The sequence below is a fragment of the Liolophura sinensis genome, chromosome 8 (genome assembly GCF_032854445.1).
Source record: "Liolophura sinensis isolate JHLJ2023 chromosome 8, CUHK_Ljap_v2, whole genome shotgun sequence".
In the NCBI taxonomy this organism is placed as follows: Eukaryota; Metazoa; Mollusca; class Polyplacophora; order Chitonida; family Chitonidae; genus Liolophura; species Liolophura sinensis.
In genome coordinates this window covers 10,437,194-10,455,052 of record NC_088302.1, presented here as the reverse complement: position 1 = coordinate 10,455,052, position 17,859 = coordinate 10,437,194, and the positions used below count along the sequence as shown (strand labels likewise).

Below are 17,859 nucleotides of genomic sequence, written 5' to 3'. Positions count from 1 at the left end.
AATGGTCGTTCGGCTACACATAACTAAATTGTAGTACGATCTCAAAATGACGTCTGGCTGTAGGTTTGTATGATCATTTGCCACTGCACGGAGTGAATGGGTAAAGGCTACGTCACAGCTCAGGCCGCACAATCTGATAGCAACTTGTTTGATTTGTTAAATTTCTCAGGATGGCTGCCTCGACTCACAACAGCCATTGGTGTCGTATTGTCATTTTGCTCTACATGTTATTAGGTGTAATCTCACTAAAATACTAAAGTATGATACTTTTTAGACAGCTTTAGTATGCTGCTTTCGATTCAGTAATGTTTTAGCCAGGTGATGTTTTATCCTTTAATAAAACTGTTTTGGGACTGTTTTGAAATCGAGCCTGGGATTAAGAGAGAAGTGTTATTGTTGAATGGAGTCGTGGCGTTATAAGCTGTCTGCTCGTTTGGAAGTAAACAGGAAGTCATGTGGAAGAGAGTATCGCGATATGCCTGCACTGTATCGCTTTCTATGCGTCACGTACTGAACAGGTGTTTTCGTTGGACGCTGCGCTGCGGAAAAATATAAACCGGATGTTGTCGCACCAACATGCAAATATGTAGGTGTTATTAACTGCACGAGGCACTAGATATTGGAGCACGCGCTAAAACAAAGGCGTTTGATTCCGTTTAAGGAAATCAATGAACACCAATGGACGGAATAATTTGAGTCTAGCTCCGGTGTGATAGTTGCTATGGGAACCTGTTACGCTTTGGGAAAAAACATTCGTATATTGATCTTGGCACCTGTGTTGAAACAAAAATCTTCTTTCATTGTCGTGTTTGGTCTTAAACCATCTACTGTGAAATCGTTAGGCCATGTGGTTAGTGGGGGTGTAACGACCACATCAACGGGATATGACACGCTTTGCTACACGCTCCTCCACAGATTTGTGCATACCCATTGATTCATCCTTCAACGTGGGATATAGTGTATGGTATTCAATCTAAAATTCCATAGCTTACCGAAGTGGCCTGACTCTAATCTTACCAAGCCCCGACCAGCGGAAGTTTGACATGGGTGTGGATTAAAGCATCAGGGTGCTTCTCAGGTGTGTATAGTGTTCCCTTGGGTCAATACCCATCTTCCCTCATGTCAGCGCAAATAACTGCCACGTAGGAGAGAGGGGAACTACAGATCGGCTGTGCCAGTGCATAAAAACCATGCGCCGTTCTCACTGGCACCATCCATCGGTGACCCCGTGAACCGGTCTACCGTGGAAGCACCAGGCGCAGGTGCGGCAGTCGTGAGGCAGTACCGGTCGACAACGTTCATCGTTGTGAGATTGCTGCGGGTGAGTTCGGACCAACTTGCGATCAGTCGCTAGCAGATGAACGTGAAATAGCGGAGAGGGAGGCTGCTGTTCCGGCCTGTCCCGCGAAGCCCGCTGTACGTCTATACCTGGATACCGGTACCATGGGGAGTTGTTGGGATAGGCTTTCAGCTTATCGACATGACATCCAATAAACCTTGCGCCTTGAGACGTATTGACGGCAGACGAGGATCATCAGCTGAGATAGAGCTAATTGGCAAGCAGGACTGTGCTATGGTAAGAAATATATTCAAGATAACAATTTTCAAGCCTTTGAATTCAAATTTTTAATACCGACCACGGTATAGGCGTGAGACCTGTGCCATATATATATATATATATATATATATATATATATATATATATATATATATATATATATATATATATATATATATATATATATATATATATTGACGGGTTTCATTCGGTTTTCTGCAGCAACACCCGTTGCGTCTGAGTACACGAGTACCGTTCATTCAACAACCAGGTTAATCGTTACCATAGCATTTAGAATATATTTGAAAATCTTGCTTATCATAGTTAATGTATTTCTAACTAGTAAGTTGTTCTGTAATAACATCAGGTTATGATACCACTAGATACACTCTTTAAAACATTTCCTCTATCTAGGCTACTAAAGTTCTTATTTATAGCTTGTGGGGCTTGCAAAGCTGTTACCGATAGGGTGCAAGCGAGCACCTGTGATGTTTTTGCTGCGGACTGAAGGGATTGCTTGTTCTGCTGTTGCTCCCTAATATTTATATTGCGGCCAAGTGTTAAAAATATATACTCCCAGACATCGTGTGCATAATGATGTGTTGTGATAGACAGTGCCTATACAAATACTCTAACCATGTATCATTCCAATATAGGAACTGTAGGCATAAGTTAATAGCAATATTTTTCCCAGGATAATTTAACTGGACCCAGTATACCCCAACCCTGAAGTCTGATCGACGTCGAATGAGCGACAGTAGAAATATTCTTATGCCCGTCGTCAAAGTCATGAAATTCATGTAAATAAGCGAGACGAGTGAGCATGTAAGGCTGGGAGAACTAAAAGTTCAACTGAGAGGGAGGGGTTGCATATTTGAGCTCGCTGGACAGATGTGTTGGGCTTAGTTGCTCAATTTTAACCCTGGCTTAAATTGTTTACAGACAACATGTAATGTGTACAAATTGGATCACAGTTAACAGCACCATAATAATTAGCACATGTCAACAAGCAAGAGTTTAGAGTTGCGTGGTAATAGCGTCGATAAGCTGAAAGCCTATCCCATCAACTCCCCATGGTACCGGTATCCAGGTATAGACGTACAGCGGGCTTCGCGGGACAGGTCGGAACAGCAGCCTCCCTCTCCGCTATTTCACGTTCATCTGCTAGCGACTGATCACAAGTTGGTCCGAACTCACTTTAGTAGTAACATTGTACATCCTAATTTGTTACAATATAGCACTGTGCAATCCTAATTTGTTACAATATAGCGCTGTACAATCCTAAATTGTTACAATGCATCATTCTACAATCCTGATTTGGTACAATACAGTCTACAATCCTGATTCTTTTGCTTCAACAGCTTGATGGGTCAATACCGATTTTATCCATACAGAGAACAGGATGTAATGTCAGCAAGAAAACATTGTTTACGAAACTCAAGGCGAACAGAAACATGACAAGTCCAATATCTGCTTATTGTCGAGGATATAGTTGATTGGGCTATTCATTCATTTGTCGTTCATTCAATCTGACTTATATTTATTCCCCATGCCATTGCTTTATTCATATATTCTGTAGTTGATCGCTTACATATTTGCTTATCAGACCTGAAAGAACTGATTTGCGCCCTACACAAAGTCCTCAGGACCGTATTTTCCTTCCTCCTGCCAAAGGACTGTGTTCACTAGTGTTATATCGATCGTTAACTGGTCGATGTCCTTTTCATACCTTCACGGCAATTTTTCTCTCTAGTGTAGCTTAAAAAGGTGCAAATGAGGCGCAACAAACACAAATACTGCTTCATTGTAAGATCAATACGTGTGACAAATCATATTCTTCACAACGAATCTGTCTTGCGTAACAGACAGTCTTAATCAAAGGAACAAATGAACTTCTGGTTTTAATGAGCTTCATCAATTGACAAGACCGCCAGGTAAGCAGCAATTCGCTGACAGTCAAGAATAGCTCCAGGCTGACGTTTCTGTAAATTTATTCGTTAGTCGCCTGTCGCCTATGGGTAAGGTATTGACTAATTCGAGCTTCGCATGGTTTCTTCTGTGACCAACCTTTGTCCGCCATTGCAGCCATTCATATACTCTGAACCCCTGTCGTGCCTGGTCGTGCGCTTTCAATCTGTTCCTTTGAATAGACATTTAGGTCGTCCCTCGCAGCTGTTTTGATAGTGCATTCAGTGCTTTATTACCGGTTAATGGACTCTCTAACCACCGATGTGGCAGTTTACTACCCATGTTATTCGGACTGCTTATGTCACTTGTATTACTGGTGTCTTTGTTCCACGATACATAGGCATGTTCTGGGATTTTTTAATGCGGCTTTTATGCCAGATTCTGTATGCTTCATAAATGTTACCGACTCTGTCTACCTACAAGGCGACTTCTCATGCATATACATTTCCGTTATAGTAAAATGGCGAATGTTTCGTTTTGAAGGTTTATTCTGTCCACTAAAATTGTGATTTAGAACTAAATTCTCTCACGTAATCGCAGTGATTCGCAATAATGACTTTCTACGATAATGATCATGTAGTTTTTCTTCCATACTGGTGACTTACACTGTCGTTCTCATGTATGACCCCATTACTCACTGTATTTCCTATAATGTTATGATTCCCGTAACGGCTGACCAGTATATCCTCTTCACTGGAGATTTACTGACCCACCACGTCGTGATGGCTCACTCTGTGTTCCTTAACTGTCACCGTAGTGTTAATCCAGTATGCCCGTTGTAATGGAGATTCACTGACCCACACATCATGATGGTTCACTATCTCGGTTAACACCGTAAGGTGGATCCAGTATGTCCCCTGTAATGGAGATTTACAGACCCCCAGGTCATGGTTGTTCACTCTGTCTCCCTTATGGGGACTGTAATGTTGATCCAGTGTGTCCATTGTAATGGAGATTTATTAACCCCCACTTCATTATGGCTCGTTCTGTCTGCCTTAATGGTGACCGTAGCATTGATCCTATCTACCACCTGTAATGGGGATTTGCTCACCTCTCACGCCATGATGGCTCACTCTGTCTACATTAATGATGACGGTAATGTTGATCCAGAGTGTAGGCCTAATGGAGATTTGCTCACCTCTCACGCCATGATGGCTCACTCTGCCTACATTAATGATGACGGTAATGTTGATCCAGAGTGTAATGGAGATTTACTGACCTCCCACGTCATGATGGCTCACTCTATCTGCTTTAACGGTGACTGTAATGTTGATCCAGAGTGTAATGGAGATTTGCTCACCTCTCACGTCATGATGGCTCACTCTGTCTACATTAATGATGATGGTAATGTTGATCCAGAGTGTAATGGAGATTTACAGACCTCCCACGTCATGATGGCTCACTCTATCTACATTAACGGTGACTGTAATGTTGATCCAGAATGTAGTGGAGATTTACTGACACACTCGTGATGATGGCTCATTCTGTCTGCTTTGATGGGGCCGTAATGTTGATCCATAATGTCATGGAGATTTACTGACCTACCACGTCATGATGGCTCACTCTGTCTACATTAATGGTGACCGTAATGTTGATCCAGTATGTAATGTAGATTTACTGACACACTCGTGATGATGGCTCATTCTGTCTGCTTTGATGGGGCCGTAATGTTGATCCATAATGTCATGGAGATTTACTGACCTACCACGTCATGATGGCTCACTCTGTCTACATTAATGGTGACCGTAATGTTGATCCAGTATGTAATGGAGATTTACTGACACACACATGATGATGGCTCACTCTGTCTGCTTTGATGGTGACTGTAATGTTAATCCAGAATGTAGTGGAGATTTCCTGACACACACGTCATGATGGCTCACTCTATCTGCTTTAATAGTGGCCGTAATGTTGATCCAGTATGTAATGTAGATTTACTGACACACTCGTGATGATCTCTCATTCTGTCTGCTTTGATGGGGCCGTAATGTTGATCCATAATGTCATGGAGATTTACTGACCTACCACGTCATGATGGCTCACTCTGTCTACATTAATGGTGACCGTAATGTTGATCCAGTATGTAATGTAGATTTACTGACACACTCGTGATGATGGCTCATTCTGTCTGCTTTGATGGGGCCGTAATGTTGATCCATAATGTCATGGAGATTTACTGACCTACCACGTCATGATGGCTCACTCTGTCTACATTAATGGTGACCGTAATGTTGATCCAGTATGTAATGGAGATTTACTGACACACACATGATGATGGCTCACTCTGTCTGCTTTGATGGTGGCTGTAATGTTGATCCAGAATGTAATAGCGATTTACTAACCACCGTGTCATGATGGCTCACTCACATCTCCTTTAATGACCACCGTAATGCGGATGCATTATGTCCCTTGTTATGGAGATTTACTGAGCCCACGAAATCTGTCTGCCTTAATGATCACCGTAGTGTTGATCCAATATGTCCCCTGTAATGGAGATTTACTTACTCCACATCATCATGGCTCACTCTAATGGAGACATACTCCATTCCCAGTTGAACTACCAACTTTGTATTCTGCAGTAATGCTGATTCGTAATGTATAGCTGCAATGGTAAAATTATATGAATGGCTCAATTTACCCTCTTTCATGATAATTCATTTCATGATAACTCATTTCATTATAACCCGTTGTATGATGTGTTAATGACCAGTTGTAACTCTTTCCTCATTCAGTGTGATTAAAACTGTTCTTGCGGTGCGGTGGCCCAGTTTGTTCTCTTTAATATTTATAGAAACTTCATTTGCCTAGAACATTTTTTGCGTTTTCCCAGTACCATTGATAACTGTTGGCTGCTTCTGTATGAATCGGTCATAATTTCATGTTTTATATACTTTCCCAGTTCTTTGGTGGTTTGTGCAGATGCTCCATGTACAGATGTTTATTTCTTCGCTCTCCTCCGTGAAATTGGTGTTCTGACACAAAATACTTCATTTTCACTAAACTTAATGTTCAACAAAATGATATTAAGTTAGCTGCTACCTGTCTTATCTGTTTCGGTGCATCAGGACATATCTGTCTTTATTATACCTGTCTGAGTGGCTCTTGTATTCCTGTGGTCAGTTGAGCAGGCACACTATTTTTATTGTTGTAAATAATAAAACATCTGGTGCAAGCTCCTAACAAGCTGTGTTCAGCTTGATCGTATCTCTCGAGCTGATCAATCCCACAACAAGCATTATCTGTGTAATGCTCAAGCCGCTCCAACAGATTTTGCTTAAATTTGTGCGTCGAAAGAGACATTCGTATACCAACTGTCAACGAATGAGGACGTTCCAGGTCAGTAATCGCAAAACCAATTCCCAAAACGACGTATAGCACAAATCCCCAAAGAGCGCAGAAAGTATATTAAGTACACAAATATGATTTAAAGAGACGCAGTCAACAGTTTCCAATGATGTTGGAAAGACACAAGATATATTCTAGGCGATTCAGTGAAATCAATATTCAAATCGTGTACCATGGAAGAATATAAGTCAATAACAAAATATGTATCTCAGTTACCCTTTGAAGATTGTACAAGCTAGGACGCCAAACAAATCTCCCTTGGTTTCTTTCACAACACGTGCATTCTCCACTCACACAGTCGCACCGGTATGTTGAAGATTGTACTCCCTAGCAATAACAAACACAACCCTGTAGGGATACATGTACCTCTTATGGGGCCCGTTTCACAAAGCGCACGTAACGTTACGTGCACGTAACTTTCATGGCGACCAGTATTGCAGGTATTACGTCGCCATGGCAGTTACGTGAACGTAGCGCTACATGCGCTTTGTGAAACAGAGTCCAGGCCTAATAACCACAGTCATGCAGTATGTGTATTATCTATATTACAGCTTATAAGTAGAATTCCTGGCTGCACACCACCCGCCCCACGCAATTATACGTTAGGGAATATTTCCTACTGACTGTAGTTTAGACTCATGAAGTGCTGTCTGTGTTCCAATAGCTGTCATATCTGTCAGTATTTTGTGAAAACTTTCCCCAAAGGAGAAATGGAGGGTATTAATTCTACTCCAGTGCGGTTTGCAATTAACATCACTGGAAATTTTTTTAGCTAATTCTGCTTAAGCCATGACGCTATAGGGTACGTATATGTTGATCCTATTTAAGCATTTGTATAAAAAGGTGAAATGAAACCTTGACTGAGGTAAAGTGACAAGAGGACTTATTTCACCGGTCACCTGTGATCATTTGCCAGCTATCACGCTGTCGTCGCTCCTCTGGTTTTACTCTCCGTTCTGTATCCGTTTATTTTATACGAATTTGAGAGGTAACTGTAGTTAGGTGATAAACTGACTGATCTTGGGGTATGTTTGTCGATTGTAGGCTGAGCCAAACTGTGTATTCATTGGAAAACGCTCTTTACCATCTGAGCTTAGCCCACTGTAATCCTATTGTGTTCTATATAATTCACCATTTTTGCACCCTCATTCTTAATTATACAGGCTTAGCTGTCATATATGAAGATTAAATCCAAATCGAATAAAATTTATCTCGATTTAGTCCTATTTATATAGGGAATTATTTGGTTCTAATTTTGCGCTCTACTTCAGGTGTGCTTTGACGTAAATCATTCCAGCTGATGGAGGTTTTTTGGTTGTGCTCGATATCCGAACACGATTTCTACACACTAAGATCAATTCTAGGACAAGCCATTGCTCTACTCTCCCTGCCCTCTGGCAGGTAATTGATCCAGCGCATTGTACAATGATTTCAATTCAAATAGAAAGTATATGTCAATAACTGTAGCTGAAGTGGTATAGAAAGATTAATCACAGAGAGAAAAACCAGAGCAATATCGCTGAGTGTGATAGTTGGCACAAGCTCACACGTAACCGGTAGAATACGGCCTCTTTGTCAATTTAGGACTTTATTTCAACTGTTCATGTAAATGAAAATAACACACTCCCTAACACCATGGCTAGACAGAATTATATTTAAGGAGAAAATATGTATGTTACTCAAAATGCTTTATTGTCATCACATTCATCGCATAGGGATGAGGGATGATTTGTTCTGGAGATCTTAATATTTAAGTGAAATCTGTCCACAACTTTCCTCTGATGTACACCATGCACGTGGTCCTGTATCATACATACTTTAGATTTGTTGTTTGTGAGAAAACGAGCCTGTCGTCCGGGAACGGGTGTCTATTTGCATACAAGTTGAAGATGTCTACTTGTAACTTAAACTTTGATTTCTTCAACATATGAGAACATCAACTGAGTTGAAGATACTCTATAGTGTTTAAATGTAGGAGCTGATTTGGTCAGGAGATGACAATATCATCCCAGCTGAATGAATGAATATGGCTGAACGCCACTTCGGCAATAATGTATATCGTAGAGATATACATTATATATATCAGTTAAAGATGTTATCAAATATACAAGTGTTGAATCGAAAGCATTGGTATGGCTTTCATTGTCCCGTTTTACTAAGCTGCTGCTTAAAGCGGAATTGCCATGGTGACGTATCTGTTTACCGCATGTTGTCTGGAAGTCTGCGACTGCTTCGTAGAACGGGTCCCTGGATATCATCTCAACTGAAGCTGTGGAGTTGTATACAAATGTGGAATGGAAGTTTTGATCTAGCCGGGAAATAAAGATATCATCTCAGTTCGTGGTATTTCTGTACAAGTGTGGGATCCGAAGCATTGAATTAGGGAGCTTTGAAGATTAAATCGCCTGTCTATAAGATCATTAATCTCCAGCTAATGGTAGATTCATCTGATCTGCACAGTGATAAATAATTCATTAGCCTGACAGTGTGCGAATGATATATAGAATTTAGTGCACGAGCAGCCTTGTGATTTGAAAACAGTTTACTTGTAGACACAGTTTCCTTCATACCATCGTGTGAATGGACGTACTCCGTTTCGATCTTTGCAAGAACTCCCGCACTCCACCCTTTATGTGTAATGCAAAAAGACTACACCCTGGAGAGTAAACTAGAACACTAACGACAGTGTGACAGTTGGCGAATGCTCACTCCTAAACGGTGAAATCCAACCTCTTGTCAGTTTATCTCAGGTAGGGTTTTACTATAACTTCATGTAAATGCTTAAAATATAACAAAACATACGCTCTCTATATCACTTTGGCATAACAACAATCAGGTAAAAGAATGCAGCGATGTAGTTATTGTACAGTATCCTCCATGCTTTGGATTTGTCTCACTTCATTTCCCGTATTATAGTATGTTACCAACGAATGTTTGGATGGGCGAGTTGGCAGTGAAATATTGGTGAAATATTCTTGAGTAGGCCCCTACGGCGTAAAACACCAATCAAATAAATAAATAAATATATAAATATTAAATAAATAAATAAATAAATAAATAAATAAATAAATAAATAAATAAATAAATAAATAGGAAAGACAGGCATGAATGATAGACAGATGGATCCGAAAGGCACTGAGCGAGTCAGGTACTCCGTTGTATTCAGTGGGTTTGTATCATTGACTGACATTATTATGATGCTTATGAGCTACTAAAGCTATATAGTATATCTCGAAGCGTTTTCACTGAAGCGTAGTTCTCACAGTCCTTTCACGTCCTGCCATTTGCATATACTCTTAAAATATATTCCGAACCTGCTCCATCGCGCTGAACGGAGTGATTACCTGCAGAGTAAGCAGCGGAAGCAGGAAAAGACGCAACACTGCCGCCGAGGAAAGTCCGCCAGCATCGATCGATTGGGGGAAATCCCTGCGGATCTCGCTTGAATGACATTCCATATAATGGACTAAACATGGTCATTAAGACATTGCCAATGTATATAACGACAGTACGCCAAGCTGGCGGAAATATGGGGTGAAGTCTGCACGGACTGCAGGAAAGATTACATGATATGCCGCTAGACATGATACTTTGTTCAAATATGATCGGTCAAAGCATGGATGACATTTGGGCAGTCGTTATCTGTGTAAACGTAAAGGTCATATCTGCATGTTCAGTAATATCAGCTGCAGTGCAAGTTCTGGAATTAATTGAATACAATTAATTGAATTGTATTTATTGCCGTGCTCAGGAATTTGTCGCTTATTTCACTGCAGCCAGTCTTACAAGTGGTGGATACCCGGTGGGCCCGGAGTAAACTATTTCCACCTTGTACCGACGGTTAAACAAGTGATGTAGGACTATGTGTTCGTTTTTAAACATAACTTTATAATTAGAACGATGTAAATGAAGTGGAATGAAGAAACAATGCGTAATGTATGAACGACAATTCCTTAGTTTATTCCTAAGGCGATATATATGGGTTATCGACAACATATACGATAACACGGTACACGATTTTGGTACTGATTTCATTCATTCGCCTAGACATTCCTTGCGCCTATCATTGAAAACTGCTGACTGCCTCTTTTTGCTTGACGCCGTCTTAATTTCGTCCTTTTTTTAATTATATTATTTAGATAGTAATTCATTATATTAGTTCTTTGGTGGTTGGTGTTAAACGTCGTTAAACGTGGAAATTAGCCTTGCGATTATTGACCCGGATCGTCTATTTTGTTTGACTACTGATCTTCTAATATCTGTTTCGATGCAGCATAGATTTATTCACGCGTAATTCTCTGTTCCTTTATATACTGAACAAAAAAGAAACTTGAAATGTGTTACTTTATGTTAACATACCCATACACAACAATATGTGTTGCGAGTTCGAGTTTATGGACGTAAATAAGCGCACACTAAAACAGGATTAGACATTAAGGTGCGCTTGGTGCTTCCTACACAGTCAACAGTAGCATGGTAGGTCACTTTTTGATTTCACATGGACTAGCCATCTGCATTGGAGCTTGTCCAGTACCGCCTGTGCTCCCCTCTCGTATTCATAACAGCAAGACAACGTTGTCTCATTGGCTGCCGAACACCAGTGAAGAACAGCATCAGGCAATCTGCATCATTGCTATACCAACATGGCGCCCAGCTCTTGAGCATTCTGGGGTTGACGTCTCAAGGCACGAAGACTTTTCCCAAGAGGATCGCATGGATTGAGGTCAGGTAATCTCGACGACCACTCCATAACGTCAATGCCCTAATCCATTGCCTGTGGTTCCAGCCCAGATGAAATTGTTTCCTAGTGTAGACGTTCATTACGGTTTACCTATGTCAGAATCGACCCAACATAAGTGACGCCTCTCAAGGATTGTTAGCGCATTGTTTTCACCAGCAAATTCTGCACACTTCTTGTCCCCCAGCCACATGAAATCGTTGTCACGTGATCTAGTACAAATGCAGGCTCCCGTTTTCACAAAAGAGCGTACTGCGTGCATCTCACGTGATTCACTGTCAAGTTAGACCTGGCCATTATGCTATTCGCCCTTATTAGCCACCTTGTACCATCATGTTCTATATAATTCATTTCTCCAAATGTGAAACTTCTTTTCTGGCTCAGTATACTAAAAGTTAGCACCTAAATTCACATCACATTTTTCAATTTTAGAAGCTTTCCGAGACTTGTAAAAATGGAAATTAAAATATAAAATAATATGATTAACTAGAGTATGGATATTGAGTCAAACTGCCAGCGTTTTAAAGCTTCCTTGTATGGTGAAGGCAAATAGAATCTTGGTGGAAATCAGTGTAGCTACGTGAAATGCTAACCAAGACAGGCAAATTATCAAATGCATGAGGTGGCTTACGGATTACCGTAGCAGCGCAGCACAATAATTTATAAACCTCTCACCAATGTGATCGCTGTGAGCTCAGCTCATGCTGGCTTCCACTTCTGTCATACTTTGGATGGTCTGTTAGCAACCTGCAGATGATCAAGGGCTTTCCCCGGTTTCCTCCTGCCGTAATGCAGGCTTCCATCGTATAAATGAAATATTCTTGTTCACGGCCTAAAACATCCATAAAAAAACAAAAACAAATGAATAAATCAAGCAGCCCATGAGTCAGACATGATATTGGTACTACTTGAGGTGGCCAAACCTAAGTGGCACTAACATGTTTATAGGGTCATTAGAAGTAAATTAAGACATGATAGCCTTTCTGCAATGGTAGCTTTATCAGATATTTTGATAAAATGAAAAATCGCCTGACAACATGTATAAAGCGTTGCGCAAATGACCCGAAAGCAAGAGACAACGGAAATAAATCGTGGACTCTCAGTTAATAATATGATGAGACCAATTTAAAGTCAACATTTATTAATTAATTCACTAAAGCTTAATTAATTAATAAAGCAGTATTCCAGAAATGTTCTAAAAATATACCCAAAAAATTCTTCACCTCTGACCAACAAAATAAATAGCAAACAATCGTCAGTACCTAGGCTTTCATTTGGTGACGTCATTTTGCCATATTATAGAAATCTAGAGTGACGTGACAAACCCTAGGAGCTCTCCCGTACCATCGATATGAAACAATGTGACAATGGTAAAATATAAATAAAAACGCCTGATGCCCAACCAAAGAGTATCATATCTGTTCCGTGCTCAAATGGCCGATGTTTCTTTTACTTTGGTGCTCGCTCAGGGCGATGTTCGTGAATCGTGTTTTAGCGGTCCTGCTCGTCCTCGTCCTGCATGGGTGTAAGTATTTGGCCTTGCTGGCTCTACCGACTTCAGGGAATTTATTGAACATAACACTTTGACACTGACTTTGTTAAGGAAAAAATAATGCAAAAATCACAATATTTTTCTTCAAGCAATGAATTTCCAGAGGCGGTTTTCCTGCAAGGTCACCCTGATAACTTACTGCGGTGTCCTGTCCATCATGTACACATTTTGACACGGGAAACCATTCTCAATTCCCTGCTCATAAATGTGTAGTACAAAAAATGCATCAGTTTAACACTTCAACTAACCCCAAAATTCAATTTATTGTATCGATATCTGTCTATCCAGTGTAAGAAACCTCACTGACATTCAAGAGCTAATAGAGTTTTTGACGTGTCAGACAATTATTACGTGACACTTTCAGAGCTAGTGATTGGACAAGTTCATAAAGGACTCTACAACATGATTACTCGGAGTGATTCATCCATGAGTGTCATATCCCCAATGCTGAATATCAGCTTTCAAAACTGTATACAATTTTTTACGTATTTTTCTGTGACAACTGTGTCCTAGATATTTTTTCTGTGCATATATAGTGGCAGACATTATGCTCGCTTTGAAATTGGTGGTTTGTATTGTTTATGGGGCAAAGACAATTCAGCAGTCTACATTTTGTCTATATTTCAGGTACGCTATTAGCTGAATATTCAATTGTCCTGAACATTTACATGAGAGATTTGCAAGCTTTTCAGCTGGGTTGATAACAATTTATAAATAGTTTAAATGCCAAGATGTGTTCTGCGCCCATTATAACAGTGAGTTAAGGCAGATAGCTTAGGTAAGTAAACGTTTGTGCCATTTCCTTACCTGTGATCTACATGTCTGCAAACTTCAATGTCAAAAGCAAACCTTTGATCAGATTTTTTGATTTTCAATCAAGAATACTGGTACATGTAATTGAAAATTCCGCCAAACACTAAAATTAAGGACTAAATTAATCCGTAATTCTCTTTGCAGAGTGTAAATGTCGACTTTGAAATTAAAGACAAAGAAAAAAGAGAAAATACTCTATTATGAAGTGTATGTTAGGCAAAATACTTGTTGACGAAGACACTACCATGCAAATTAATCAGCCAGGTATCATTCATTCTTTTGATGATGACTGAATCTTTCATATCGCAAGAAGATTAAGTCCGTGGAACATTCTACGTCGGGCGGTGGACATCAGGCAACATCAGGCAACAGGACTTCAACATCAAAAAATTAGAAAAATGTAACATGACTGCTAGTTCAGTATCATTTTCAAAACACTTGACAAAGACTTGACTGTACTATTCAGAGGTGCTTGTGATTAACCTGTAACTATCACTTATAGAAGATTTTCTAAGGATACACCAACTACTTCCAGAGCGTTCCACCCAAAACATTCTTCGATAGATCATAAGATATTCGCTCTTAAAAGACGAAATTGTGCGTGCACTCTATCCCAGCAGTAAGTCAGACAAGATGTTTCAAAGATTACCATGCAGATACAGGTGTTCACTAACAGACGAAAACAAACGAGCCTCCTATCCTTTTTGCTTAGCTTGGCGCAGATGGCAGCATATTTAGAACAGCAATCCAAAACCTTAACCAAAGAGTCTTTGCCCTACACAAGACGGACCTAGATGCTGCAATCGTGCAGAAGGAGCTCATGATTGTACTCAAAATTATAGTTTTCTCCAGAAATAGGGGCGTTAAGCGAAAATCATTCATTCATTCATTCCTCCGGAAGTAGTGCTGGGAAGGAACAAAAACAGACAGGAGGTAATGAAAACGTGCAATGAAAGACCCTTCTTATAAGAAGTGTATCAAGTATCAAGCATCAGGGCCAAAACGTCCACAACAATCATGTTTCACAGTAAGTTGGATGAATCACTTTACCTTGTTATTCGGACGAGAAGAGAAATCTTGCTTGACCTTTCAACGCACAAATGACTGCCAACATCCAGGTTCCGTAATTAAAGCCACCATGCAATTAAGACATCAAATTAAGGAGCAAGATGTTAGTTAAACATCCATAGCACCCGCTGAAAAATAAATGAGAGTGTGAAAGTCCCTCCGAAAGAATCAAAAGTCTTGCAGTTTCCTTGGGTGTTTGAGGTCACCCCTACTGTGTGCCATTTTGAGTTAACCAGTGATCTTTAAACTTGAAATCAACAGTTAATTGTTAACACAACCACAATACAATATCTAAAATGTTACAAAACATAAAGTTTATGTCTTCTGTCGATTTCTGGCTGCAAAGGAAATTGCTGATGCAGTCCTTCTCGACCCTGTAGCCCACCCCTCTCCCAAGCCAGATGGCGTTAAAATGTCATCTTTCATCAACAAATCTGCCATTATGTTTGAGAAGGATAACTTGAATTAATTATTGAAGTATTCCAAAAGGTAAACATTCTGTTCCTGAGTTGATTTTAGGGTTCAGATGGCACTGTTATTGTATAGCTGTTGCATTATATGAGATGGCACATTGAACACTAGGTACGTTTATTAAAAGGGGCACAAACCATTCAAAGCTACCTATCTACGAGGGCTATCATATCGCAGCATGAACTAAAGACATGCACTAAAGACAAATTAAAAATAGCAAGGAGATTTGGCCACCTTGGGTGGTACCAGTATGTGAAATTTGGGTATCATATACCAGCTTCTTCGAGGGCTCAACTCTGCTTCCATACTCCATTAAACTTTCAAAATATGTCAAAGAAAATAAATACGTGCATATGTTATTAGCAAACTTTAGTTTATATCCAGTAGTTTGTCAGGAACATGGCGATTTGCGTGGATTTTGACTGTCATATAATTTCAACATTCTTGAGTATGAAGTTAACCTCTGATCATAAATATAGTGACATTCACAAATAGTTTGGTTAGGGGCCCAAATCATCGGTTTCTCCTATAGAAGTGTCTCTGAAATTTGCAGTTGTAATCTATTACATACAGTATATATGTAGTTGTGTCAAAGTGAATTTGCAAGATTTTTCGAGGAATGGTTCATTGATCATATATATTTGTATTTAAGCGAATCCAGAAGTTGCTAGTTGAAGGTTGCCTGACAGAGATGAATAAGCTGGCTCATGTATATTTACTTTTATTCATTTTAAGTTAATCTGAAGATTGTTCCTTGAAAAAAAAGATGGCAAGAGGCCGAAAAACAAAGACTAAACAAATATAAAGAAAAAGTATGTGAATACAAAGATGTGGGCTATAAAAATTGCGGCCCTCAGTAACACTATCTTGTAAAACGCTATTACCAACCGGCGGTAAATGACGTGAAATCAGTTATTACAATTCAATTTTCCTGCCCGTACTCTGTAATATCGTCGGAAGAATTCATCGGCTTGATTGTGCTATTCACCTGTTGTGGTCATATCGTTGTTTAATCATCAAAGGATCAATCAGCCCCCTCTCCTGCAATTGGTATGGATTCCACGTATTCACGGTGAAAGATGAAGGAAAGATAAACTGATAATGGAACGTTTGTGTTAAATAGACCGGAGAGTGGCACAGGCTGCATACGACCTTGTAACCTTTGTTGATGGGAGCTACATAAGGCAAGTCGTTATGCAAGCGGGTATAAAAGATCAGTCGTTAGAGAAGGCATCCTTCAAAAGAGACTTCAAATAGACATTTCTTGATCTGTATCTAGATATACATGTTTAATGATGCTCAGTGTAATGTTCAGTAGCCGTTCCTTCCTTCCTCTATATAGATCCTGTTTCAGATCAATTTTTAATTATGATTTCAGTGCTGTACAGTGATATGATTTCACAACCGAGCTGTCATTCATTAAATGTTTCGAATAGGTTTGCGGTTTTTCCTTTAATGTGTAGCAGTTTCTGTGTAGCTATGCTCATAAAGCTTGATGTCGGACACAAGCGCTACAGAATCGCGGCACAAAATAGTATGCGCTGTAGTGAACCGATGTTTGGTAGCCTGTTGTGAAACATCTTGTCCATGTAAACTAACATCTAACGATTTGTCCTTGGCTGAGGCCGTGGACAACTACCAGGAAAGTCAGTGAGGTGGGTTGTTTTTCGGGTTTCTTTCATGAAGCCAATGAAATCTTTAGATCAAACGATTTAGCAGGTATCTATATAATCAACGGGATACAGAGAACACCCTATATGTGTATAAGTTCTAGTGCCACTTCCTGACAACCTTACTAATACCGTTGTACCTGAACTGTTGCAGCTTTGTGCCGTCAGCTGATCACACAATCGGGCTCTCTCAACATCCCAGCCTTCCGGAAATCCAAGATGTTGTGTTACCATGGCGACCATCTATAATTAATGTTCAGTAAACCTCAACAGCTCTACCCGAATTGGATAATGCAAGCCTTGATTCGTGTGATTTATAATCCTATATGACGTGATCTGAACAATGGAGGTTGTTAGCGTATTCCATTACCTTTGTTAAATCTTCAAGCTTATTGAGATACAATAAAAAAGAAAGATAGATACGTAGACAGATACATGTTGCTCATCCATCACGTCTTAACCAACCATCTCTCTCTCGCTGGCTGTGGAGGAGGAGGGGAGGGAGGCGGGGGTATTCCCTCAGCCATGGTAGTCTTACGCCACCTGTAGTTTCAAAAATAGACTTGAACTGTGCCCCTTATTTACCAAGTGGTAAAAAGCAAAACTACCTATTCCAACAAAGAATCAAGAGCGTTTGTCAAATATTATATAACACTGGAACTCGGACAGTTAAAAC

At 40.0% G+C, this 17,859-nt stretch overlaps 1 protein-coding gene across 1 annotated transcript in view; it reads left to right on the top strand.

Moving 5' to 3' along the window:
• The first annotated feature begins 1,430 nt into the window (after positions 1 to 1,430).
• The window catches only part of LOC135474028 (regulator of G-protein signaling 9-binding protein-like), a 30,156-nt gene continuing 13,727 nt past the window's right edge, over positions 1,431 to 17,859 (top strand). The window contains exon 1 of the mRNA XM_064754011.1: positions 1,431 to 1,576. Coding sequence (XP_064610081.1) covers positions 1,481 to 1,576 — 96 coding nt within the window. The 5' untranslated portion in view covers positions 1,431 to 1,480. The remainder of the gene's footprint in view (positions 1,577 to 17,859) is intronic.